This window comes from Microcaecilia unicolor, chromosome 10 (genome assembly GCF_901765095.1).
Source record: "Microcaecilia unicolor chromosome 10, aMicUni1.1, whole genome shotgun sequence".
Taxonomy (NCBI): domain Eukaryota; kingdom Metazoa; phylum Chordata; class Amphibia; order Gymnophiona; family Siphonopidae; genus Microcaecilia; species Microcaecilia unicolor.
The window spans coordinates 139967527-139993152 of NC_044040.1; the positions used below are offsets into that span (position 1 = coordinate 139967527).

General features: G+C 43.5%; 1 protein-coding gene across 1 annotated transcript in view; it reads right to left on the minus strand.

Moving 5' to 3' along the window:
* Positions 1-25626, minus strand: part of CROCC2 (ciliary rootlet coiled-coil, rootletin family member 2) — an 825280-nt gene that overhangs the window by 790609 nt on the left and 9045 nt on the right. The window contains 2 exon segments of the mRNA XM_030216488.1: positions 8561-8728; positions 17756-17901. Coding sequence (XP_030072348.1) covers positions 8561-8728; positions 17756-17901 — 314 coding nt within the window.

Sequence of the window (25626 nt, forward strand, 5' to 3'; positions counted from 1 at the left end):
TCATGTAAATCAATGAAAAAAAATTACTTTTGAAGACACTCTTAACAAATTATTGTGTATGTGTCCTGAAAAGATATCATTTTCCTATGATTAAAACAGGGCTGTAAATGAACATCATCATAAATATTCTAAATTCCGCAAACTGAAACCAAATTTAAAATGAACATAACAATAAAAACATGAATAAGTACATAAGTACATAAGTAGTGCCATACTGGGAAAGACCAAAGGTCCATCTAGCCCAGCATCCTGTCACCGACAGTGGCCAATCCAGGTCAAGGGCACCTGGCACACTCCCCAAACGTAAAAACATTCCAGACAAGTTATACCTAAAAATGCGGAATTTTTCCAAGTCCATTTAATAGCGGTCTATGGACTTGTCCTTTAGGAATCTATCTAACCCCTTTTTAAACTCCGTCAAGCTAACCGCCCGTACCACGTTCTCCGGCAACGAATTCCAGAGTCTAATTACACGTTGGGTGAAGAAAAATTTTCTCCGATTCGTTTTAAATTTACCACACTGTAGCTTCAACTCATGCCCTCTAGTCCTAGTATTTTTGGATAGCGTGAACAGTCGCTTCACATCCACCCGATCCATTCCACTCATTATTTTATACACTTCTATCATATCTCCCCTCAGCCGTCTCTTCTCCAAGCTGAAAAGCCCTAGCCTTCTCAGCCTCTCTTCATAGGAAAGTCGTCCCATCCCCACTATCATTTTCGTCGCCCTTCGCTGTACCTTTTCCAATTCTACTATATCTTTTTTGAGATACGGAGACCAGTACTGAACACAATACTCCAGGTGCGGTCGCACCATGGAGCGATACAACGGCATTATAACATCCGCACACCTGGACTCCATACCCTTCCTAATAACACCCAACATTCTATTCGCTTTCCTAGCCGCAGCAGCACACTGAGCAGAAGGTTTCAGCGTATCATCGACGACGACACCCAGATCCCTTTCTTGATCCGTAACTCCTAACGCGGAACCTTGCAAGACGTAGCTATAATTCGGGTTCCTCTTACCCACATGCATCACTTTGCACTTGTCAACATTGAACTTCATCTGCCACTTGCACGCCCATTCTCCCAGTCTCGCAAGGTCCTCCTGTAATCGTTCACATTCCTCCTGCGACTTGACGACCCTGAATAATTTTGTGTCATCGGCGAATTTAATTACCTCACTAGTTATTCCCATCTCTAGGTCATTTATAAATACATTAAAAAGCAACGGACCCAGCACAGACCCCTGCGGGACCCCACTAACTACCCTCCTCCACTGAGAATACTGGCCACGCAATCCTACTCTCTGCTTCCTATCTTTCAACCAGTTCTTAATCCATAATAATACCCTACCTCCGATTCCATGACTCTGCAATTTCTTCAGGAGTCTTTCGTGCGGCACTTTGTCAAACGCCTTCTGAAAATCCAGATATACAATATCAACCGGCTCCCCATTGTCCACATGTTTGCTTACCCCCTCAAAAAAATGCATTAGATTGGTGAGGCAAGACTTCCCTTCACTAAATCCGTGCTGACTTTGTCTCATCAGTCCATGTTTTTGTATATGCTCTGCAATTTTATTCTTAATAATAGCCTCCACCATCTTGCCCGGCACCGACGTCAGACTCACCGGTCTATAATTTCCCGGATCTCCTCTGGAACCCTTCTTAAAAATCGGAGTAACATTGGCATCCCTCCAGTCTTCCGGTACTACACTCGATTTTAGGGACAGATTGCATATTTCTAACAGTAGCTCCGCAAGTTCATTTTTAGTTCTATTAATACTCTGGGATGAATACCATCAGGTCCCGGTGATTTACTACTCTTCAGCTTGCTGAACTGACCCATTACATCCTCCAAGGTTACAGAGAATTTGTTTAGTTTCTCCGACTCCCCCGCTTCAAATATTCTTTCCGGCACCGGTGTCCCCCCCAAATCCTCCTCGGTGAAGACCGAAGCAAAGAATTCATTTAATTTCTCCGCTACGGCTTTGTCCTCCTGTTCGCCCCTTTAACACCATTTTCGTCCAGCGGCCCAACCGACTCTTTGGCCGGTTTCCTGCTTTTAATGTATCTAAAAAATTTTTACTATGTATTTTTGCTTCCAACGCTAATTTCTTCTCAAAGTCCTTTTTTGCCCTCCTTATCTCCGCTTTGCATTTGGCTTGGCATTCCTTATGATCTATCCTGTTACTTTCAGTTGGTTCTCTTCTCCACTTTCTGAAGGATTGTTTTTTGGCTCTAATGATTTCCTTTATCTTACTGTTTAGCCACGCCGGCTGACGTTTAGTCTTTTTTCCCTTTTTTCTAATACGTGGAATATATTTGTCCTGAACCTCCAGGATGGTGTTTTTAAACAGCATCCACGCCTGATGCAAGTTTTTTACTCTGCGAGCTGCTCCTTTCAGTCCTTTTTTCACCATTTTTCTCATTTTGTCGTAATCACCTTTTCTATAGTTAAACGCTAGCGTACTTGATTTCCTAGTTTCACTTCCTTCAATGCCAATATCAAAACCGATCATATTATGATCACTGTTATCAAGCGGCCCTCGTATCGTTACCCCCTGCACTAGATCATGAGCACCACTAAGGACTAAGTCTAGTATTTTTCCTTCTCTTGTCGGCTCCTGAACTAGCTGTTCCATGAAGCTGTCCTTGATTTCATCAAGAAATCTTATGTCCCTTGCGTGTACAGATGTTACATTAACCCAGTCTATATGCGGGTAATTGAAATCCCCTATTATTATTGTGTTGCCCAGTTTGTTTGCGTCCCTGATTTCCTTTAACATTTCCGCATCCGTCTGTTCGTCCTGGCCAGGCGGACGGTAGTACACTCCTATCACTAGTTTAAAAATATGTATATCAAAACAAAATGTAATCTTATTGTAAGAGGAGGGTTTCACAATTACATAGCTAATGTTTATCATCATTAACATTAACAATAGGCAAATATTACTGAAAATGACAATGAAAGGCTAATGAGAACATAATACATATAAATTTAGTTGGCAATAAGTGAATCGCAGATTATTACTGTCATGTAATAAGCGTAGACACTAGTTCAAAAACATGTTCATAGGAATACTGAGGTCTAATTCCACATTCAGTCCTACAGGTAAGACAGTATTTAATTTGAAAATGGTTTTCTGCTCTTGTTTCAATAACATATTGTCTAGATTCCCTCCACACCAGGGTAACCTTACTATCTTAAAAACCAGGAATTTCAAATCATGAAAAGTGTGTGAAAAGTCAATACAATGCTGCACCATTGGTGCTGATGTGTTCAATCATTCTGGTTTTGATCTTTCTGAGGGTTTTACCAACATAAATCAGGTCACATGGGCAGAGGATAATGTAAACCACTCCTGATGTGTTGCAATCTGAATTATGTTTAAGTGGGTAAACCTTTCACATTCGTGGATGAATGAAGCTGGTCACAGCAATGATGATGAGCACACTGAGCATGATCCACAAGGATGTTGGCCTAGCATGGGAGACACTGCTGTTTTGTTTGTCAGCAGAGTCAATGTTAGTCTGGTTGTGAGCCCGGACCCCGGCCGAGGCCTAGTATAGGGGTTAGGCCAAGGCCGAGGGTGGGCCGAGTACCGAGTACACATTACCCCAGCTACCAAGCCCTGTACACACACGCAGCAACCAACTTGCACCTCCAGAAAAGGAAAGATAGGGCAATCAGGCGGGCCTCATGGCCTTTCGGGAACCAATTCACTCAGAATTCAAGCATGCGGGCCTCACGGCCTAACTGGAAATGACTCATACTTAGGGAGGGGAGAAAGAGGGGGACCGGAGCACCAGCAACACCCTCGGTGCTGGCAATCAAGAAGAAAGGGAAGCATACACAGAAACACGTCAAGCCATAGCCCACCACACACAAAGAAGGTGAGAGACTGTAATATAAGATACTGTAGGCAGAGACCCTCAGCAGACAGGGAAGGGAAAAGTCCGCAAAATGGAGTGTGGAGCCTAACACACACACCCAGCACAGAAAGGGACAGTGCTCTGTAATGCAGGAGATAGTACAGCAAAGAAAGGACTGAAACAGTCACAAAGGGAAGACTGCAGTAAACAGACAACTGCCAGAAGCAGAGAAGCTCTGCAAACAAAGGGTTAAACCAAGCTCAGCAACCAGAGGCAGGGAACACTGCAGACAACAGGTTAATCGGGAGTACAATGAAAGAGCAAACAAACAAACAACCCCCCCACAGAGAGAAACAAAAGGGTCCCGAGTCTGCTAGAAGGGCAGGACCTGCCAAGCAGAAAAGAAACATGGCACAAAGGGAACTCCGAAGGAAAGGGAAGCAAAACAAACAACTGGAACAGAATGAGGTAGGAACTCACCACACAGCACCACAGTCAAACAGAGAAACCCAGCTGTAGTGAGAGAGGTAATTAGACACACGCAGGCAGCAGCCGGCAGACAGAGACAGAGCAACAGAAATAACTCCACGCAAGCACAGAGCTAATAGCTCAGACAGAGCAAAGGAAAGACTTCAGCAGAATTGAAGTAACGCCAAAGCAGGGGTTGTAGGGACAGGTGAGCTTAAGTAGATCAGACTGACATCAGCTCAACCCCTGATGGACCAATCAGGAGCGGTTCCAAGCATTCCCCTGTCTGACTAGCAGAATTCTAACAGAATCATAACAGCCAAAATGAACTATCATTTCTTTGATGTTTTTACCTCGAGTATAGGCAATGGTCAGTTTTTTATCTTTGAAGAAGCAATGTCTTTCCAATATGTGCCAGTGTCTCCTCATAATTTTTGAATATTCCCCCGAAAGGTTAGAGAATCTTATTGCACACACAATATCAGGCTGTTGTCGATCTACACGTTTCATCAAGAGAGATCCTCTTTCTGCTGCTCTTGCTTTTTGAATTCCCTTAGTGACATAATGTGTGGGATAACCTCGATCTATAAATCTTTTCGCCATAGGTGTGACCTCTTTGTTAAACTCTGTATAGTCACTACACAGTCTTCTCAGATGGAGGAACTGAGAATATTGTAGATTTTGCTTTAGGTTTCTATTGTGAAAACTTTCAAAATGAAGAAATTGGTTTCTGTCCATTGGTTTTCTATAAATAGTTGTGGTGAAACCGTAGATGTTCTTCTTAATAAGGATATTGAGAAATGGAATTTCCTTGAGGTTGTAGTGCATGGTGAACCGTAGGTTTGTATCTAAACTGTTCAACCAGTTGTGGAATTCTTGTAATTTGTTGATATCATCTTTCCACAATACTAGAATGTCATCGATATACCTCCTCCAGAATCTCACTTCTTCCTGGAAAGGGTATGCTTCTAAATACAGATATTCAAAGTATGCTACATAAAGTATAGCAATATCGGGAGCCATGGAGGCCCCCATGGCTGTTCCCTTAATCTGTTTGTAAAACCTACCCTGAAAACAGAAAAACATTTCTTTAAGGGCTATTGTAGCAAGTTGTACAATGAATGCAAACTGAATTCTGACATTGCTTGTTCTATCATTCAAGACATCATTGATGATCTTGAGAGCTTCTTCTTGAGGAATATTTGTATATAATGCTTCCAAATTGAAGGTTACTAAAATAATGTCTGTAGTGTCTCCATCAGATTCATCAAGCAGACTGATTATATGTGAAGAGTTGCGGGCATATGATTTGACTTGAGGAATAAATGGTCTCAAAAAGGTGTCCACAAACACTGAGAGAGGTTCCAAAATAGAGCCAATGGCCGAAACAATGGGTCTTCCTTGGGGATGATGGAGGGATTTATGAATTTTTGGTAGCATATAGATAGTAGGTGTCATTGTTATTTCCATGTGGAAGCTGCTAGGTCCATGCTGTTCATATTTTAAATGTGCATATTTGTAAAATGGCTATTCCCACTATACATATACATGCAGTCCTGCAAGTATTTTAGAAAAGGATCCTTTTCTAAAATTGCACTGGAATCGATTATGTCCCGACTTAGATGTCTCAAATCTGATCTCTATGTTCTATGCAAATTGGGGATCTTAGTGTAAGAACACAACAAAGGAAAAGAGGCAGATCTGGATAACTGACAAGTACCACTCTTAGTTGCATTCAGCTCTAGCAGTGAGAGGATTTTATTTTTTTCATCGTATAAAAAAAAGAGAGTTAGACGAGGTAAGCTATATATTTGGTAACAAAGAATAAAAACACATGTAGAAAATCAGCCTAAGTTCTAACAAGCTGAGCAAGTATAAAGATATAAAGATATCTAGCTAGGAAAGCTTAGCTGCTTTTAGTGCTGTGCTGGTTCTTCTTAAAAGGAAGTGTCACATCAGTGACATAACCAGACAGTCAATTTAGGGCAAGCACGAGACCAAAGTGGGTGAGCTAAAAATTTCATCTCCACTCCCCCAACTAAAGGAAATACCCAAACATAATTTCTGCCCTCTCCCCTAACAGCGCCCCTCTCCAAAGAAAACAAAATACCTGTACTGGTGGGGATCCCCAAGCTCCGCTAGCAGAAGACTTCCTCCTCGCTGAACAAACTTACTTCTTGGGCAGCTGCTGACACAGTCCCCGAGCTGCTGCTGAGCATGCACAGGGGGCTGGAAGCAGTGGCTCAGGGACAGTGAGACAGTCACCCAAGAAACAAGTTCGTTCAGCGGGGAGGAGGTCTTCGGCTGGTGGGGCTAGGGGATCCATGCCAATCACACTAACGGAGAACACATTTTGGGTGAGTCTGAGCCAAATAATGAAGATGCTGCATTATTTGAGGTAGTTTTTGCGATAACGACTGTTTATGCTGTGCATGACACAAGCCCCAGCACACTTTTAGATTTTTGGTTTTTGGAGTTTGGTTTTGTGGGAATGAGCTCTTCTGTACCTGAAATCAGGGTTCTGGGACTTGTGCCTGTTAAAGCATGAATGGCTGGTATCAAAAGAGACAGTAGCTCCCTAACCCCTTTACACCCCAGAATTCACCAGAGGACAGACAGTATTCAACAACAAACAACTTTACTGGCATACACAGTACTAAGTAACTTCACTGTACACGTTGACATAGAAAAGTATTTACAGAAATATAAACAATCAGATAATTAAAGACATTAGCATAAATGACTGGTTTCGATACAGAGGTACACTAGCCTTGTAGCATTAATGACTAGGGCAGAAAAGAACTCTGCTTTTTCCTGGCCACTGCGCTGCTCTGCCTGGTACCACTGCTAAAATGATTTCCGACCCACAAGACTGTCGCAGGAAGTCTCAGCAGCTATTAAAAAGAAACAGGGGTGCCAGGTAGAGAAGCAGCAGAGGGAAAGAAAGAGTGGGGTTCTTTCCTGCCTCTCCCCCCAAAGAGGCCACAAGGGCTTTTCAAAGTAGGTCAAGGGGGCTGTAGTGTGCAGAGGAGTGCTGGAAACAAAGGTACAGGCGGGGGGGGGGGGGGGGGGGGGGGGGTTAGATCACTGTCAGTCCACCTCTGAATTGGGTTTTGTGCAGTAAGGGCATCCTTATTCAGGGCGCTGCTTTCTAAGTATCAGAGAGAATATAAAATGACCTCATTATAATCCTTTTGCCTACATTTGCATGCGATTAGCGCTGATCACTGGTGAGCTCTTGTTTGTCACGGTAAAGACCTTCTAAGCATTATGCACTGGCAAACATGGGCACTAATGGCCTCTAGCATCCGCATTTTTTTCTGAGCATCAGGGCCAAAGTGTGTACTTTCAGTCAAGAGAGGCATTTTTGGATGTGTACCTAGTGGAAGGAAAATGACACACGTACATTGATTTTAAAATCTACACATACAATTTTGCCTCTGTTTGGATTCTGACACAAATAGGAAGTGCACACTACATGTGCCTTTTGCATGTATGCAACCTAATTTTCACTTAGCTACAACGTACATGCTTTAAAAGTGCAAGTGTAGTTTGTAACTATGCAGCTCATAGAAAATTGCTCCCTAATTAAGCATGGTTAAATATGAGGGGGGGTGTTAGATGGGAGGCAAGAAGCTGATTGACTACTTAAATGTGTTAATCATAACAATATGACAATACATCATTTGCATATATGCTAATGAGGAAGAGTTATTTTTTTTGTACATTTATACCCCACTTTTTCCCCACAGCTATTTGCAGGCGCAAAGTGGCTTACAATGCACTGATAGGCTATTGCCAAATCAGAGGTGTTACAGTTACAATAAAACAAATCAAATAGAATCAAAGGAGTAGAAAATTAGGCAAGTAGGTTACAAGTGAAAAGTGTTTAAAAAAAAAAGTTCTTCGAATGGAGATCTGGGAAAGAAGAGTGAGGTGTCTTAATTCCCATGAACGTAGGTTTTATTTTTGGTATCAGTATGTACGCAATTTTGCTGTTAAAAAATAAGCAGTTTTAATTTGGTGAATGATATGGGGGGGGGGGGGGGATTATTTCACACTCTCTGCTCTCTACAGTACACATATTTCTGCCTACTTTTTCTCTCTTGGCAAAGTTCAACAATGGCATGTACCACTTTTGAATGTACCTGTCCAACAATGAACGTCCCTGTCTCTGAATCTCAATCTTAGGATGAAGTGTTTATGCTTACCTTATTCTGTAGCTTCTGGACCAGCAGGGACTGACGCTGTTGCCCTTCCTGATAAGCTGCCAGTTTACGCTTGTATGCCTTCTCGTCATCTTCAAATTTGCGCCTGAGTTCTGCCACTCCTGCCTCGCTCTCTCCTTGCAAAGCTTCTGCTCTCAGTAATGATTCCAGCTGCAAAAGCAGATGGGATTTAGAGACCGGAACCATTTGATGGAGTTGGAGTACTAAACAATTTCCCTTTCAGTTTTAGGAAAGGCAGAGAGCACTTAACAAATCAGCAGCACCAGCCTTGGAAGCACTGAGACATCTTTCAAGACATGTAGGATCATAGAGAAGTTACCTGTTTGTCATTGTATGAAACATGATTTCATCTAAACTAATGGAGTTAAGGAAAAACTAAAACATAGAATTTGTGTTTTAACATTTTGTGTATCATTCTCTAATATGTTCATGGATGCTTTTGTTCATTTAACTAAGCATATTTGATTCTGTAAGTTGTAAGTTTGCACTGCAGTTATTTCTATCCTGGTACTTTGATATTCCAATGTCATGTGACATCCAAAATCTCTCAACTGTACTTTGCCACACCATGGGTGATCATTTTCAAATCACTTAGACTTACAAAGTTCCATAGGTTAATATGTAACTTTATAAACCTAGGTGCTTTGAAAATACGCCTCCACATATGTGCCAGAAAAAAACTAAACCTAAAACTCAAGAGGTGCTAATTCTGACAAAGGGAAGGGCACTTCTACACTATGTAATACACCCATGGGCGTAATTTGACTGTTTCAGCTGGGGGGGAAGGGTAGGATTTGAAATATTAGCATATTAATATACATATATAGATCTCATACATATTCATTATAGTTATTCAAAACACACACACACACACACACACACACAAATATATACCAGACTAAAACACTGAATATGAAGCCAGCACCATGGGAAATTTCTCTCATTACGCCCCCTCTCACATTCACATAAATTAGCAAGGGGAGAGTGCACTTTCCCCTTCCCCTCATATAGATCTGACACCATCACCAACCCATTTTCTCCTCCAAATCCCAGCTTTTCTCCCTTCCTCTCTCCTTACCAACACTTCCCCATATCATGCAAATGGATAGAAAAACTAGTCCTCCCCCCAACCCCACCGGAAACAAGCAGAACATTTTTCCTGGGGCCATCCACAGGCAGCACTTTTTCCTCCCCCCCTCCCCCTCCACACCAAGCAGCATTTCTTTTCTAGCCCTTCTCCCTCAGAGGCAACACTTACTCCCCAGGCATAACTTTTCCTCTTGGCCTCCTCCACTGACACCACTTATCACCAGGTGCAAATCATGGCAATCTGCTGCCTGAGGCGAGGGATGAGGTGGCACCTCCCAAGGCAACCAAAAGAGAGGGTCCCCTCTGATAAGAAAGGAGGGTGAGAAGCTCCCCTCACAATAAACACTAGTTAGGCAGTTGCCCCAAGGAAAAAAAGAATGCAATTTATATATTCCCAAGCAATTAAAAAAAAACCCTGGCAATATTGGTTATAATCAACAAAACTTATCTGAGTTAAATTATGTTGTCTGGAACTCTACTATTAAAAAAAAAAAATACTGACCCCTGAGTCTGCATTGTCACAGTGTTAAATGCAAGCATATATTCTGCATCCACAGGAGCCTTCCTCATGCAACAATGGGTGAAGAGCTGAACTACAGCATTTTGCTCGGCCTTATTCCCAGATATTCAATGCCAGGCCATGTCCAGGCACCAGAACTGAATATCTGGGCATACGAGGCCTGATAAAGCATAGCTATATTCAGCACTTAACTAGCTAGTAAAGCTCATAACAATAGTACTGTGTTTTATGTGGTCCTATTTATGCAGCTATCCTAGCCAGTTAAGTGCTTTATCCACCTTACAATTCAAGAGACAAAAATATTCAAATTGTGATCGTCACCTCAGAACAGCAAATGTTTCTTCCACTGCCAGACATTTTGTTTAAAGCAGATGGGATTTTGTTTGCATGATGACTATACAAGATGCTGGTAAACATATTTATTTTGAATGGTGAGGGGCCCTTGCCCCGTAGCTGGCTTTAAAATAGGCCAGATACTTTATGAAATAACACAAAACTGTGTAAAAAGACACTCAGAACCTATACAGAAAACTTAACACACTATAACAGCCCTAACCCACAAATGAAAAGACAGTGTAATCAATATTACGCTGGGCCCAAGAGCACTAATATACCTGCTACTGGGAAATTGGAAGAAGCTGGACTGTTACACATTCTGGCCCAGGTACTACACGCTAGCAGAATCCTTCACCTCAGTTGTACATGTAGAACATAGACAGATAGCCTGATACAAAATAGGGGACCACAAAAACAACAAACAAACCATGCAGACCAAAAATTGAAATGAAGAACTCTCCTCCTCTCTGCCCAAGAAAGCCAGACTCTATAAGCAGGGAAATACTGGTAAGAGAGCATCAGAAATATATTTTTCCTTGTACTCTACATGTCCCAGCTACAGAATTATTCCTACTTCATCAGTGTGATGCTCTCCTTCTAGGAGACCTCCCTCCTCCATAGCAGCACAGGGGCTGCCAGACTGGAGGTGGGACTTCTCTACAACATCCCTGTAGGTCTCCTCTATGTCTTTCTGTCTCTCTTGGCTCCTCCATGTCTGCTACTGTAGCCTCAAGAGAACAGACCCATCTCCGAGAGTTAGGAGCTCTTTGCATCAGGCACACACATATAACTGCTTACCAACTGGGAGATAATCATACATGTACACTCAATGCAAAAGACTGGATAGTACCCCTCTCGCTGCTAGACTGCTGTCTCCATTTTAGTATTTTTGAGATTTTCAATATTTTAAAACGTGCTAAGTTATGAAGGATATTAGTCTAATATAAAAAAAGTCTTTAGTTTATAGGGTACATTGTGTGCAGTGGTGTGCTGGAGCAGGCTCTCACAGGCTCGCAAGAGCCGGTTGTTAAGTTTTTAAGAATTTTGGGAGCCGGTTGTTAAAGTAGGGCCCTCCATGGCTACCTTAACAACTGGCTCCCAAAATGTGGGCTTGAGCCCCCTGCTGAATTCTCTTTTACTTTGCTGGTGGGGATGCTGAGCCCTGCCAGCCAAGTAAATAGACTACTGCTGCTCCCCGCTCCTTGTTTCCAGCTCTGGGCTGCAGGCTGGGACTTCTCGGGCATGTGAGAGAAGTTCCAGCATGCTGCTCAGAGCAAGACGTTGGGAGTGGTGGCAGTCCATTTATTGGCTGCCAGCAAAGGTATGCCTAGCGTGCCCGCACAAAGGGAGGGAGGATAGAGAGGCAAGTGTTGCTCCCCCCACCCCCCCCTGGCCACTCCTGGCCCTTCCAACTGCAGAGCTGGCTATGTCCGGAGAAAGAGCCTGTTGTTAAAAATTTACCAGCACACCCCTGATTGTGTGATTTATTTAGTGTTTTCTGTAACAGCACTATTAGAATAACTAATATTCAATGCAGGGCTGTCTCTAGTGACTGGCATTGAATATTCGGGTGTTTTTTGGCCAGTTTCAACTTAATTGGCCAAGCCGATATTCAGCACTGATCAGTTAAGTTGAACCTGGCCAAAGATAAGCCTGCTATTTTGGCAGCTGAACCTGCCAAATTTAGCTGGCAAAGCGCTGAATATTAGCAGATAGCCGGTTATATCACGTGATAAAACCGGTTATCCACTAAGCGCTAACCAGCAATATTCAGCAGGGGATAACCAGAGATCTCCTGCTGAATACTGCCAGATAGCCAGTTAAGTACCATTTAGCCAGCCAGGAGCCATCACAGATGATAAGCAGATTTTATGTCATGTCACTGATCCTGTTGCCATCTCATGTCTTAATGACTAACTGTCTCATATTTCTTGTTGGCTTAAGAGCAATCTACTTTTTCTTAACTCTGCAAAATCTGTGAATCTATCCTTTTCACCCCTTCAGCCAATAGCTTTCTTCCCCCTCCCTCCACCAATGGCCATACCCTTCAGTACAAAGTCTCTATCAAGGTTCTTGCAGTCATTCTCAATTCACAACTCACTTTCAAATCACAAATGGACTCTGTTATCCACACCTCTTTCTTTACCCTTTACCATTTCCTTGCTGTTCGTCCTCTTATTTCATCTTCAGACTTATGCCCCCTCATTCTTGCCCTTATTATATCCTGCCTAGACTATTATAATTCCCTTTACTCTAGTCTTCTCTTCAATCCCTCAAATGCCTTCAGCTCATTCAATCAACTGCTATCAAAATCCTGCACAATGCTACCCACTTCAATCATGTGACCCCCTCCTCCGCTATGAACATTGGCTCATGGTCATCGCTTACAGTCACTGGATGAAAGTGGAGTCATCCCATTGACTGAACTAGTATCCCAATGACCAAAATAGCATCCACCAAGACTAGGCAAGTAGGGTGGAGGGGCAGCTGTCCAGATCCAAACGACAATAAAACTGTGCATAGTCTCCACTCACCACCTGTCTGTCAGAATGCCTCCTAATTCAGCTATGAGACACTGATGAGGCTGCTCATATTCTACAGAGCACCATGCAACAACACATCATTTGTGGAAGAACTCCTGATTCTGGTGACAGAGGTAACCCTGAGTTTCCCTAAGGTAGTGCTCCTAGGAGACATTAACCTATATGTATTGAAACTCCAGACACCACTACTGTTGCTTTCCTTGATATGATGGCAGCTCTAGGATTCACTCAAGTAATGAAATTTCCAGCCTATGAAAAAGGACCATATGCTAGACTTCTGCAAAGAGGTCAACATCTTTGAACATAAAGCTGGTGGTATTGAGACAACACCCCTGTCATGGACAGATCAATTTCTAATACAATTTTCTATAAAGGAATACCTAAGACAGATAAGTTCAACCAAAGTTTGGAAAAAAATTCAAGACATGAGAAATCTGACTGCTGAAAATTTCCTAGAGGCCTTGACCTATGCCAGTGTGGATGAAAAGATGATTATAGTGTCAGAACAGGTTGGCACCTGAAATATACACTCAGTGATGGCCTCAGGAAAAAACATCTCACCAAAGAAGGTCCTATGCTCTATAAACAAATGTTCCCCATGTTTCTCTCAAAACTACAGATCCTAAAACATCAAGACTCACCTGTAAGAAACACATGGCAATGTACCCCCAGATCTTAACAACAGCCAAAAAAACAATCCAGTCAATATTCAGCTGGCAATGGTCAACATTTTTCAAAATGCTGACCGTTGCAAGCAGAATTAGGCCTGGATATTCAATACCGGCATTGAATATTTGCGGCATTTTTTTTCTTTAAGCTTTTTTACTTGTTATGAGATTTATACGGCACTTCTTGCATTTGCACATTGTCCTTGTAACGCTCCAGTCACAGTTTTTAAGTGCTTGTACAATCTTGCTTGCTACTCCTTTGTTTGCAACTCTCCCATTTAAGATCAATTTACAGTTTCAGTTCTTTTCAATGTATCATTTGGTTTTAAAGTTTGTTTCACCTCTCATGTTTAAAGATTATCAGTTTTTGTTCTTATTTTCCCTATTGCTGTTTTATCTTGAATTTACAAAATCTCACTTTCATGGACAAAATACTGCTGCTTCAAAGGCTCAGTCTGTTTTTATAACTTTTTACTTGTAAATTCCATTCATATTTCACTTAAGGCAAGGTACTTTTTGAAAATTGACTATTTGGCTTTAATGGTACGTATAGGATTGTTATTTGCTTGATAGTCGAGTGGCCTCTTTCTTCCCCCTTTTTTCCCTTCCCTCCTCTCCCCCTTTCCCTTACCTCTACTCATTTCATTTTTCTTTTTTCTTTTTCCCTTTCTTTTGTCCTTATTCCCTTTTTTAGTAGTAATTTTTTAGTTTTTATAAATCTTTCGTGTCTCCTTGTCCTATGTTTTTACTTTTATGTATTGCTCACATTGTAATATGTGTAGACCTATTGTTTCATTTTTAATCTTACAGTTTTCACTACTTCATATCAAATATTTTGGAAGAGTGGGCCAGATTCTATATATGGCGCCTATACTACACACATCCATTTACACCTATGAAAATGTGGCAAAAATCCCTGCATGTAGATTTATGTGCACTGGGCCATATTCTATAACAATGCATGTAAATTTTGGAATGCCCATGAAATGCCCATTTCTCTGCCCATAGCCATGCCCCTTTTCAATTGTGTGCTTTTGAATTTAGGCACAATTCATTACAGAATTCCTTTAGTGAGTTATACACGTAAATTCTAATTATTGCCAAATGCTCACTATGGGAAAGAAGAAAATCCCAGACTGGATTATTGTCAGGGATTGAACTGTGATGAGAAAAGTATTTCTTTTGGGGTCTCCAGGACTGCAAACACCTTCAGCTACATGACACCATCAACTTCACCATTTGTATTTTTCGTGTTTCATTAATTATGGGAATCAATTTCTTTTTTATCAATATCAATAGATATATATCATGTAATTTACATATTTGTTAGTCATATTGTCTTATTTTTAAGCCTGTTTTTATTTATGTATTTATTTATTTATTTATTTATTTCATTATGGATATGAATACACTTTTTTACACTTGATAATTTTAACAATCCTATAATTTATATGTATGTAATCTATTCATTTTATTATGGTTTTGATGTATTTTTATTTATCCTATTCAATAGGACCCCTGATTCAGGCATTGAGCCAAATCACGGCTGTATCTGGTCATTGTTAATAAAGGAATTGCTTTTAGACTTGTGGTTTAGCTAGGGGCACAGAATGGGCATGGATGCGCTAATTAGCTAGCTTGTTGACATTGCTGATGCGCTAAATCATTAATGTGTCCATAATGTGGGAGCGCTTAGCACCTCCTATATAGGAGGTAGTAATTGCTCCTGCATTAATTTTTTTTCAATGGCTGCACATGCTAATGCTAACATTTAGCATATGAACAGAAAAAGATATAATAGAAAAAAGCAAAATTTACAGCTGTGCTAAAAATGGGTTTAGTATGCGAGAAAGAACTGCATAAGAACACAGTAAGCCCATTAGCATAGCTTATTAAAAGGGCCCTTAAGTGATTAGCTAAAGAAATAGAAACTTGATAGGTAGCAGCAGTGGTGTGCTGGAGCCGGCTCGCACCGGCTCGCAAGAGCCGCTTGTTAAATTTTGACAGCTCTTGCGAGCCGGTTGTTGTAAGGGGCGAGCCGGCTCCATTGCACGAGGTAAGCATGGCAGGAGGGCGCCATGCTTACCTCCCCTCCCGCTCCCATCCATTTGTAGAGATTGTCCTTCGCCCCCCTATCCTCCCCTGCAGCTCTCATCCGTCAGTTTCAAATACCTGCCTGGAAGCGCCGCCTTATTTAAAGCCCTGCTGCCCGTCTCCAGCTGCCTTTCCTGATTGCTTCTCAGGAGTTCGGTTCGCGCCCTTAGTCCCGCCTTCTGACGTCATTCTGATGTCATTTCCTTTTCCCGTGGCGGGACTAACGGCGTGAAGAACCGAACTCCTGAGAAGCAATCAGGAAAGGCAGCTGGAGACGGGCAGCAGGGCTTTAAATAAGGCGGCGCTTCGATGCAGGTATTTGAAACTAACGGATGGGAGCGGCAGGGGAGGATGGGGGGTCGAAGGACATCGCTACACATGGATGGGAGCGGGAGGGCAGGGGAGGGAGGAGAACTGCTGGGCATGGATGGGCAGAGGGGGGCAGGGGAGAGAATTGCTGGGCATGGATGGGCAGGGGAGAGAATTGCTGGGCATGGACGGGCAGAGGGGGGCAGGGGAGAGAACTGCTGGGCATGGACGGGCAGAGGGGGGCAGGGGAGAGAATTACTGGGCATGGATGGGCAGAGGGAGCACAGGAGAGAACTGCTGGGCATGGATGGGCAGAGGGGGGCAGGGGAGAAAATTGCTGGGCATGGATGGGCAGGGGAGAGAATTGCTGGGCATGGACAGGCAGAGGGAGGCAGGGGAGAGAATTGCTGGGCATGGATGGGCAGAGGAGAAAATTGCTGGGCATGGATGGGCAGAGGGGGCAGGGGAGAGAAGAGAATTGCTGGGTATGGATGGATAGAGAGGGGCAGGGGAGAGAGGAGAGTTTCAGGACATGGATGGCGGGGAGAGCAAGAGAAATTCTGGACATGGATGGAGGGGAGGGAAGGGAGAGAGAAGAAATGCTGGACATGGAGGGAAGATAGAGGAAGGAGATTAGATGAGGGAAAAGGAAGTGAGGAGAGAAACTGCACATGGATGGAGAAAATAGGCAGAAGCTGGATCCACTGTACAGTCAAGTATGCGGAGGACCAGAAATGAAGAAGAAAGGAGGAAAGAAAAGAAATAAATGGAAAGGAAGCCCTGGAAACGGAGTCAAGGGAACAGATAGAGAGCAGCAGAATCAGATACTGGACCAGCATGATCAGAGAAACAAAGTCACCAGACAACAAAGGTAGAAAAAAAATTATTTTATTTTCATTATAGTGTGTGGAATATGTCCACTTTGAGAATCAGGTGCTGAACGTTAAAAGTTTATGTTTATTTACTTATTTATGGCATTTTATCCCATATTAAACATGAATTAGATTGGAACCTGGGATCATTTAATTTTTTTTTCCTGGAGAGAGTAATGTGTTGGCCGCCGCCCCCCCCCTCCCCCAGTATAGCCAGCTCTGCAAATTTATTTTTGGGGGGGGTGCAGAGGTGGGGGGGGGGGGGGGCGCAGTGGTGGATGGGGGGGCGCCGAGGTGGACGGGGGGGGGGGGGGGCACCGAGGTGGACCGAGGAGAGAGCCTGTTGTTAAAAATTTACCAGCACACCACTGGGTAGCAGTGATGTCACTGGTAGCGGAATAGGGAACAGTGAATAATGTTTTCCATAGATCTGCAGCAAAAAAATAGCATGGTTAGGGAAATGTAGAAAACTTGGAGTACTTTGTATATTTCTGCCAGTGCATCTCATTTGTAAAATATAGAAGTCCACTTATTCCATTACTATTGTAACAACAAGAAATCTCAACCTTAATCTGCAGCAGCACTTGTAATTTTAGACCTAGGGCACGACAATATAGAATTAACACACCTCACTCCTATCTTATAGTACATACGGATCTAAAGTTAAGCTGAAGGACAGTGAAATTACTCCCTATGAAGGGAAAGTGAATACAGTACAAATTGGGACTGTGAAGTCGCAGACTTACCCTCTCACTAATGGCATGATTCTTGATAGTAAGTTCATCCCTCTCAGCAAGGGTATGGGCAAGCAAATCCTCAAGACGTGAAAGCTCCTGCTGCAAGAGGTGGTTCTCTTCCTGTATGTTGGTTGCTGAAGTCATCACCTCTGATGCTGTAAAAACAAGAGAGGAACCAAGAGTCTTTTTATCAATGGCTTAATAATTTGGCTAAACATTCTGATGCTGGGAGGTCCTCAGGCTGCAGGAGGGTCAAAAATGTAGTAAGACTTTCCTGTTCTGAGTGTTGGGCAATTAATGCTATTGCAACTATGGTGAAATTTAAATTTACATGCTAATTTACATGCTAATTTTTCCTTTCCTTGAATCCTGCCAGACCAGTCCAGATATGTAAGTTTATATCATTTGCCAGCATATGGACCAGAAAACTACTTCTTTTTCAGTGGCATCATCAATAGTGTAAGTGCTGATGTGGCTGATCATCTTACCAGTACACTAATATCCAAGCTAAATAAACAATTACACCTTCTCCCTCCCCGATATTCAACTGATGGCACCTATGTGGGTACCAGTACTGAATATCAGGCTCTGCACTGGCATCTGGCTGTGGCCTGAATGCCTGCAGGCAGACGTGATATTCAGCCCACGACACAGAGATTGCACATTGTTTATAATCCGAAGTGTTTTTGTATAGGAAACAAAAAAAGACAATAGGCTGCTTTTGGTGCCAACAAGGCAACTGCCCATTTGCCACTACAAATGTGAGGAAGACTTCTTTGAGTCATCAGATTCCTCTGATTCTCAAGGTCCTGACAAGTTATCAGAATTGACAAGAAAAGCCAAGAGCTGGAACAGAACATCCTCTAGTAGCAGTTCCAGCCGAGGCAATAAGTGCATTCGAGGCGCTGGAACTGTTGGGGTGAGTACGAGGAGGGTCTTGATCTTCCCCCAGAAATCTCCATTGAGATCCCCACCACTATCACTGTATTAAAACTACCAGCTCTAGAAGAAATTTCTCTCCCACCCAAGGAAGAAGCTAACTAGAAAGAGAGGCAGAGGAGTGAGAAAAATGAAACACAGAAGAGCAAGCCTCCACAGCAACACACAAATCAAAGAAAGAGCAAAGACAGCCAGATTAGAGGACATAAGGAGACATCATATAATGGTTCATCAAGGAGACAAAATTTATTGATCACAATCTCTCAACATAAAAATTGGAGACCCAAAAAAGAGACCCAACATAGTCATGTTTTGGTGATGTGCCTGCACCAGGGGTCCAGGAAATCTTGGTGGTGTGCCTACACCAGGGGTCCAAGAAATCAATGTACAAATATATCAAACCATCATAAATACTGTAAAGAGTATGTAGGCAGCTCTGGGGAACAGAAAGAAAAGAGGAGAGCCAGAAACTACAAATCCCCGCCTGCCTCAGTGGAACCCTGGGCTAAGCAAGAATACCCCCGTCATAGGCAGGCATTCCCCAAGAAAGAACTAGAAATAAGGAACTACAACTCCCAACATGCTCCAAGGGAACCTGAGGATCAGAGAAACTATGTGCATTCCCAGGAGTCTCCAGAGGGGGGCCGCAGGGGAAGGAGTAAGGCTGATTCTCCAACCTGGTGGAAGAGGTGGTGGAACAGGTGGGTGGAGAAAGAAGAGACACCAAAGAGCTTTAATGACAGAAAGGGTGAGCAGCTGGGAGAAGGGCAGGGTGAAGAGAATATGGATTGGGCTCCTGAGGAGAGAGAGGCAGAGAGTGAGCCTTGCCCTATGGAGTTGACTGAACCGGAGAACACCCTGGAAGAGCCGATGGACTTTGCGGCTTTGGCTCAGCGAAAGCCAAGGAAGTAGCGGGGCCAAGCCGGGTCAAGCGGGAGGAGGTCAGGTAAGAGAGTGACTGACCAAGAGGGTGGGACCCTAGGCTTTGAGCCCGCGCAGAGCCATATTGTGTTTAAAAGCTGGAATTGAACCTGAACTGTGTTTTGAAGGCCTGGCTGTGTTTTGAAAGCCTGGCTAACCTGAACTGTGTTTTGAAAGCCTGGCTGTGTTTTGAAAGCCTGGTTAACCTGAACTGTGTTTTGAAAGCCTGGCTAACCTGAACTGTGTTTTGAAAGCCTGGCTAACCTGAACTGTGTTTTGAAAGCCTGGCTAACCTGAACTGTGTTTTTTAAAGCCGGGCTAAACTGAACTGTATTTTAGTAAGCCTAGCTAAACTGAACCGGGTGTTTTTTGTTGCTTTTAGCTGCTCCTCTCTAGGAGAGGAAGAGAGAGGAAGCAGCTGCTGAAGCCTGGCCTGTGAACCAAACCGGCTTGCATAAGGTACATGGTAACAGGGATTTGTTTTGTGTTTTGGGAGCTGTACTTGAGAGAAGGAGGGATGCCCTTCCTATGCAATAAACAGCTTTATTTTGAGTTGGAGGTGAGCACTGCTGGAGAGTGTTTTTTTGTTTGGGGAGCTGCAACCTCGGAGTGAAGGGGAGAAACTTAACAATACGCACACCTTATACTGATTCATTAGTTTTATGTATGTTAATATATGAATTTTCTATTTGCTTGTATTTCATTTCTAAATACACAAGCCTGCTTATTTTCGAAAGAGAAAAACGTCTATAGTGCGACCTAAATCGGGAGATAGACGTTTGTCTCGCAAAGGCGCCCAAATCGGTATAATCGAAAGTCGATTTGGGGCGTTTCCAACTGCACTCCGTCGCGGAAACGAATAAAGTTGACGGGGGCATGTCAGAGACGTGGTGGAGGCGGAACTGGGGCGTGGTTATCAGCCGAGGAGAGATGGGTGTCTTTAGCTGATAATCGAAAAAAAGGCGTTTTTACCGCGATTTTGGGTCACTTTTTTTTTGGACCCTTTTTTCTCACGAACAAGTCCCAAAAAAGTGCTCCAACTGCCCAGATGACCACTGGAGGGAATAGGGGATGACCTCCCCGGACTCCCCCAGTGGTCACTAACCCCCTCCCACCAAAAAAAACCCACTTTACAAACTTTTTTTCCAGCCTGTATGCCAGCCTCAAATGCCGTACCCACCTCCATGACAGCAGAATGTGTTTGATCCTGTCACAGCCTTTCCCTGGGTCAGATGTGGTTCTCGGGTGCAGTACAGGGTCACATCAGCATTGCATTGTGATGGGTGTAGGGTATTGGGCTCCATGATTTCATTAGCTTGTGTTACAGTCTCACGATATTGGTAGTTGGTAGGTTCTTCTCCCATGGTGCTTTTCCCCCTGCCTACTGGGTCAGAGTGTGCCCTGTTGTGTTTCCTGTTGTAGTCCATGCGGTAGTGGCCATTTTTGTAAGCCAGTTTTAGTTCCCTTTCCTGTGTTAGCCACGTTAGACAACTTAGTTCTTACCTTGAATGTGGCTGAAAGAGGGCATTGTACAGCATTCTGCCAGCTCTGACCTACTGCTCATCTCAGTACCAGGGAGACTCGTTGCCAGTGGGGCACAACCTCTGATCTGCAGTTAACTGTGAGTAAACGCGGTTATTCCAATAAAGGACGTTTTCGGAGAGATTAGTCTTCAGGTGTCAACTGGTGTGCCAATGTTATATAGCAGCAACCAGTCCTAGAGGCCTGCATGTATGCAGGTCCCTGAAGCACTTTTAGTGGGTATCGCAGTGCACTTCAGCCAGGTGGCCCCAGGCCCATCCCCCCCCCACCTGTAACACTTGTGCTGGTAAATGGGAGGTCTCCAAAACCTACTGTACCCACATGTAGGTGCCCTCTCACCCCTAAGAGCTATGGTAGTGTTGTACATTTGTGGGTAGTGGGTTTTGGGGGAGGGGGGTTGGGTGTTCAGCACCCTTGGTAAGGGAGCTATGCATGTGGGAGCTTTTTCTGAAGTCCACCGCACTGACCTAGGGTGCCCAGTTGGTGTCCTGGCATATCAGGGGGGCCAGTGTACTACCAATCCTGGCCCCTCCCACGACCAAATGGCTCGGATTAGGACGTCTTTGAGCTGGGCGTTTTTAGTTTCCATTATCGCTATAAAAAACAAACGCCCAGCTCAAAAACGTCCATTTTTTCGAAAATACGGTTCAGCCCGCCCCTTTACGGACCCGTTCTCGGAGATAAACGCCCATGGAGATAGGCGTTTCCATTCGATTATGCCCCTCCATGGGGCTCATTTCCATAGCACTTAGACTTACAAAGTTCCATAGATTACAATGGAACTTTGTAAGTCTAAGTGCTTTGAAAATATGTCTCCATATGTATTTTATTATGGAAGCTTTGTGTGTAATTATATATTTGTACTTAAATTTCCCTGGTACAAGCACATCACTGAATCATAACTGTGTTGGGTCTCCTTTTTGAATTTTCAGGTTTCCTATTGAGAGGTTAAGTAGAGAGTTGTGGTAGTCCACTCTTAAAGGTAATCAATAGAAATCAAACAAAATAAAACATGGAAAATAAAATAAGATGATACCTTTTTTATTGGACATAACTTAATACATTTCTTGATTAGCTTTCGAAGGTTGCCCTTCTTCGTCAGATCGGAAATAAGCAAATGTGCTAGCTGACAGTATATATAAGTGAAGCATCCAAGCCTTTCATTGACAGTCTAACAGGATGGATGTCCCCATGCATACCTCCCACCTACCCTGTGGAATCAACTGCCATTAGAGTTGAGAATGGAGACATCATTTAAACAGTTTAAGGGAAAGAACTTCCAGGTGGTGCTCATGTGGGTCAGATGCGCCTGAGAAGGCTCCGCTGCACTCTTCTCTAATTTGTTCTTATATGGCGATTCCTGGAGCTTGTGGTTCTTTTTTCAGTGCTTAGCATTGTGGTACTTTTGCGCTTTTTGCATTATGCTAATGTTTTGAAGGGCAAAGCCCCTACTACTATCAAAGAGCGTTATGCCGTGAAGGCCCCTCAGGCTTCCAAAGATGTTGCGGATTCTGTGCCCCCACATATGGATTCTACAGACACTGAGCCCACTTGGACAACTGTTTTTAGTGAAATCCAGGTGGCCAAGGAGGAAATTGTGGATCTGGTGGTGGCAAGCTTTGACGCTAAGTTGGTGGGCTTAGCCATGTGGCTGGAAACTGTAGAGGAGAAGGTGATAGATCTAGAGGATGATGAAGTGGAGAGCTGCCAAGAGCATATCAGACTAGCTTCTTGACTCAAGGACCTGTGATTGGGTGGAGAATTTGGAGAATTGACAGCACAGATCTAATTTGCGCATTGTTGGTGTGCCAGAGGTGCACAAGGGTAGAGATGCCCTTACCTATAAGCAAAGACTGCTTTGTACCTGCTTTCCACACAAGTTGGGCACCCTGATTTATGAGCTCAAATGGGCACATCATGAGCTACGCCCGTGACCAGACCCAGCTATGCCACAAGGAGCTTTGATTGTAAAACCGCTCTGTTACACAGAACCGGTTCAGCGCTAAGTGCGGCAACAGAAAGTAGTTCATTATGAGAACAATAATGTGTGCATCTTTCCTGATCTGAGTTTAGAAACAATGCGGAAGTGGTGTGAACTTTGGTGCTACAAGCAAGATTTTCAGAACAGGTGTTACCAGACTGGATTATGGTATCCTGCTCAGTTGGTTATGACTGTACAAGAACATAAAAAATTCTTTAATAATCTGAAGGAAGCCAAAGTATTGCTTCACACCTTGGCGACTTCAGGAGTGGGCCCTGGGAGTTGTTCTTACACTCCTTCTGACCTGAGGTGTGGGGGCCTCACTCCTCATTAGACTATGTATATTGCACATCATGATCCACCCTTAGAGGCCCACCCTTCTCGCAATCTTCCTGGAACTATGATCCCCCCCTTTGATCCGAGGGGAGCACATGGATATGGGGCCTGCCTCGTTTGATCTGAAGGCCTCCTAGGGGGTGACTGTTGGTATTCCAGGCGTGGGAGCCCTGGTTGTGGATCCTGAGTAGTACTGTTTACCACTGTTAGCTGTTTTGGTTTTTTTGTGCTGTCTGGAGATGATTACGAGGGAACAAACTCCTGGACTCATCTAATTTCATATTCATTTGTTTGTGTGATCAGTTTTGGAGAGAGTGCATGTGTGTTTCCTGGGATGATGGTGGTTGAGATTTGGAGAATAGGGTGGATGGGTGAATGAAGGGCTTAGGGAGCCAGGGGTGGGTTGGGGGATTTGGAGAGATAGGAGGTGGGATATCAGAAGAATGTATGGGAGGTGGGATTTTATTGGGTTATGCAGTTTTTCTTGTTGTTGGGATGGGTGCTGGTATATATGAACCTTGGATTAGGGCTGGAGTCTGGGCTGGCCCTATCCAAGGACCTACGTTCTGATGTTGTGGTTTTGGATTTGTGTTTTGAATGTCATTTGATATTCTTGGATTCTGACTTTCCAGTGTGTTTCCTAGAATGTGTGTGTGTGTGTTTGTGTGTGCAGGAGGGAGGGGGGATATCATCTCCATTTAAATGTCAGAAAATACTTCAAGCTCTGAATAGGAAGAAGGCTTCTGTAGCTTTCCTCCAGGAAACTCTCTTGGATGCTTCTGAGCATGCTAAACTTGAACGCTGATGGGTGGAACAGTATACTGAATCTCCTGTGGTTTCTAAGATTGCGGGGGTCCTCATTCTTTTTCGGAAAGGCCTACTGGTGGATGTTCAGCAGGTGATTACTGACTCTGATGGACGTTATATTATAGTTTTGGTCCTCACTGAAGGTAGCCCCTTTGTGCTTTGTATTTTATACACCCCTAACGGTTATAGCAAATCTTTTTTTGCTAGTGTTTTGAAGGTGCTTCATCAATGGGGAGACAAGCCTCTAATTGTGAGGGGAGATTTTAATAGGGTGGCAGGATCTTGATAGGACCTTTAATTCTCATTCTGAGTCAGTTGATGTTACTAAAGGGGTTCCTCTCTTATGTGATTCTCTTGATTTGATCTGCCTGATGCTTGGCAGGTGCTACACCCCCTTCTGTGTGATTTAACTCATTTGTCGAGAGCCCATTCTCATCTTGACTGTCTCTTAGTATCGCATTCTTTATTTTCTAAGGTGGAGTCCGTGGATCGATCTTGGGCCAACTGAGATCTCTGATCATGCAATGGTGTGGGTTAGTTTAGAACTGAGGTCTGGTGGGAATTTAGGTACAGCTGTTTTCCCCTAGATCTTTACACAGACTTGTCATTTGGAGACTTCTTGTTTAACAAATGGCAGGATTACACCCAGAATAATTCACTCATTACTCTGTAGCTCACAGGGAATGTCTTGTTTATGACTTATTGTAAACCACAGGAGCTCTTTCTGGGATCTTATGGGGTATAAGGGAAAATTAGGTTCTTACCTTGGTATTTTCTTTCCTTTAGTCATAGCAGATGAAGCCATTACGTATGGGTTATGTCCATCAACCAGCAGGGGAGATAGAGAGCACTCAAACTTCACAGTGCCCTCTTGGCCAGCTAGCTCCACTGCCTCTTCAGTATTTGAAGCTTCCAAAGCAGTATGGCAAACCGCAATGGGAATCACAAGAGCTTTCCTCACAGCGAACGATGGCCCATCACAAGGGCATGAACTCATAAAGGAGGGAATGCACATCCTCCTGGAGGGAATAAACTCATCCTCCTTATTGTATAAGTGGAGGGGAACACACGCGCCTCCTGGAGGGAATCACACATCCTCCCAACACACTGGAGGGAATGAACTCATCCTCCTATTTATAGAACTGGAGGGGAACACACGCGCCTCCTGGAGAGAATCAACACATCCTCCAAAAAAAAACATGCTGGAGGGAATGAACACATCCTCCTAAATTTAAACTGAACATGAATCCTGTTTTCCAACTTTCTCCCAAGGAAGGAACTTCAGGAAATTAGAACAGAACCTGAAAAAACAGATTCACAGCATACAGACAATCATACAGGGAGGGCTCATGGC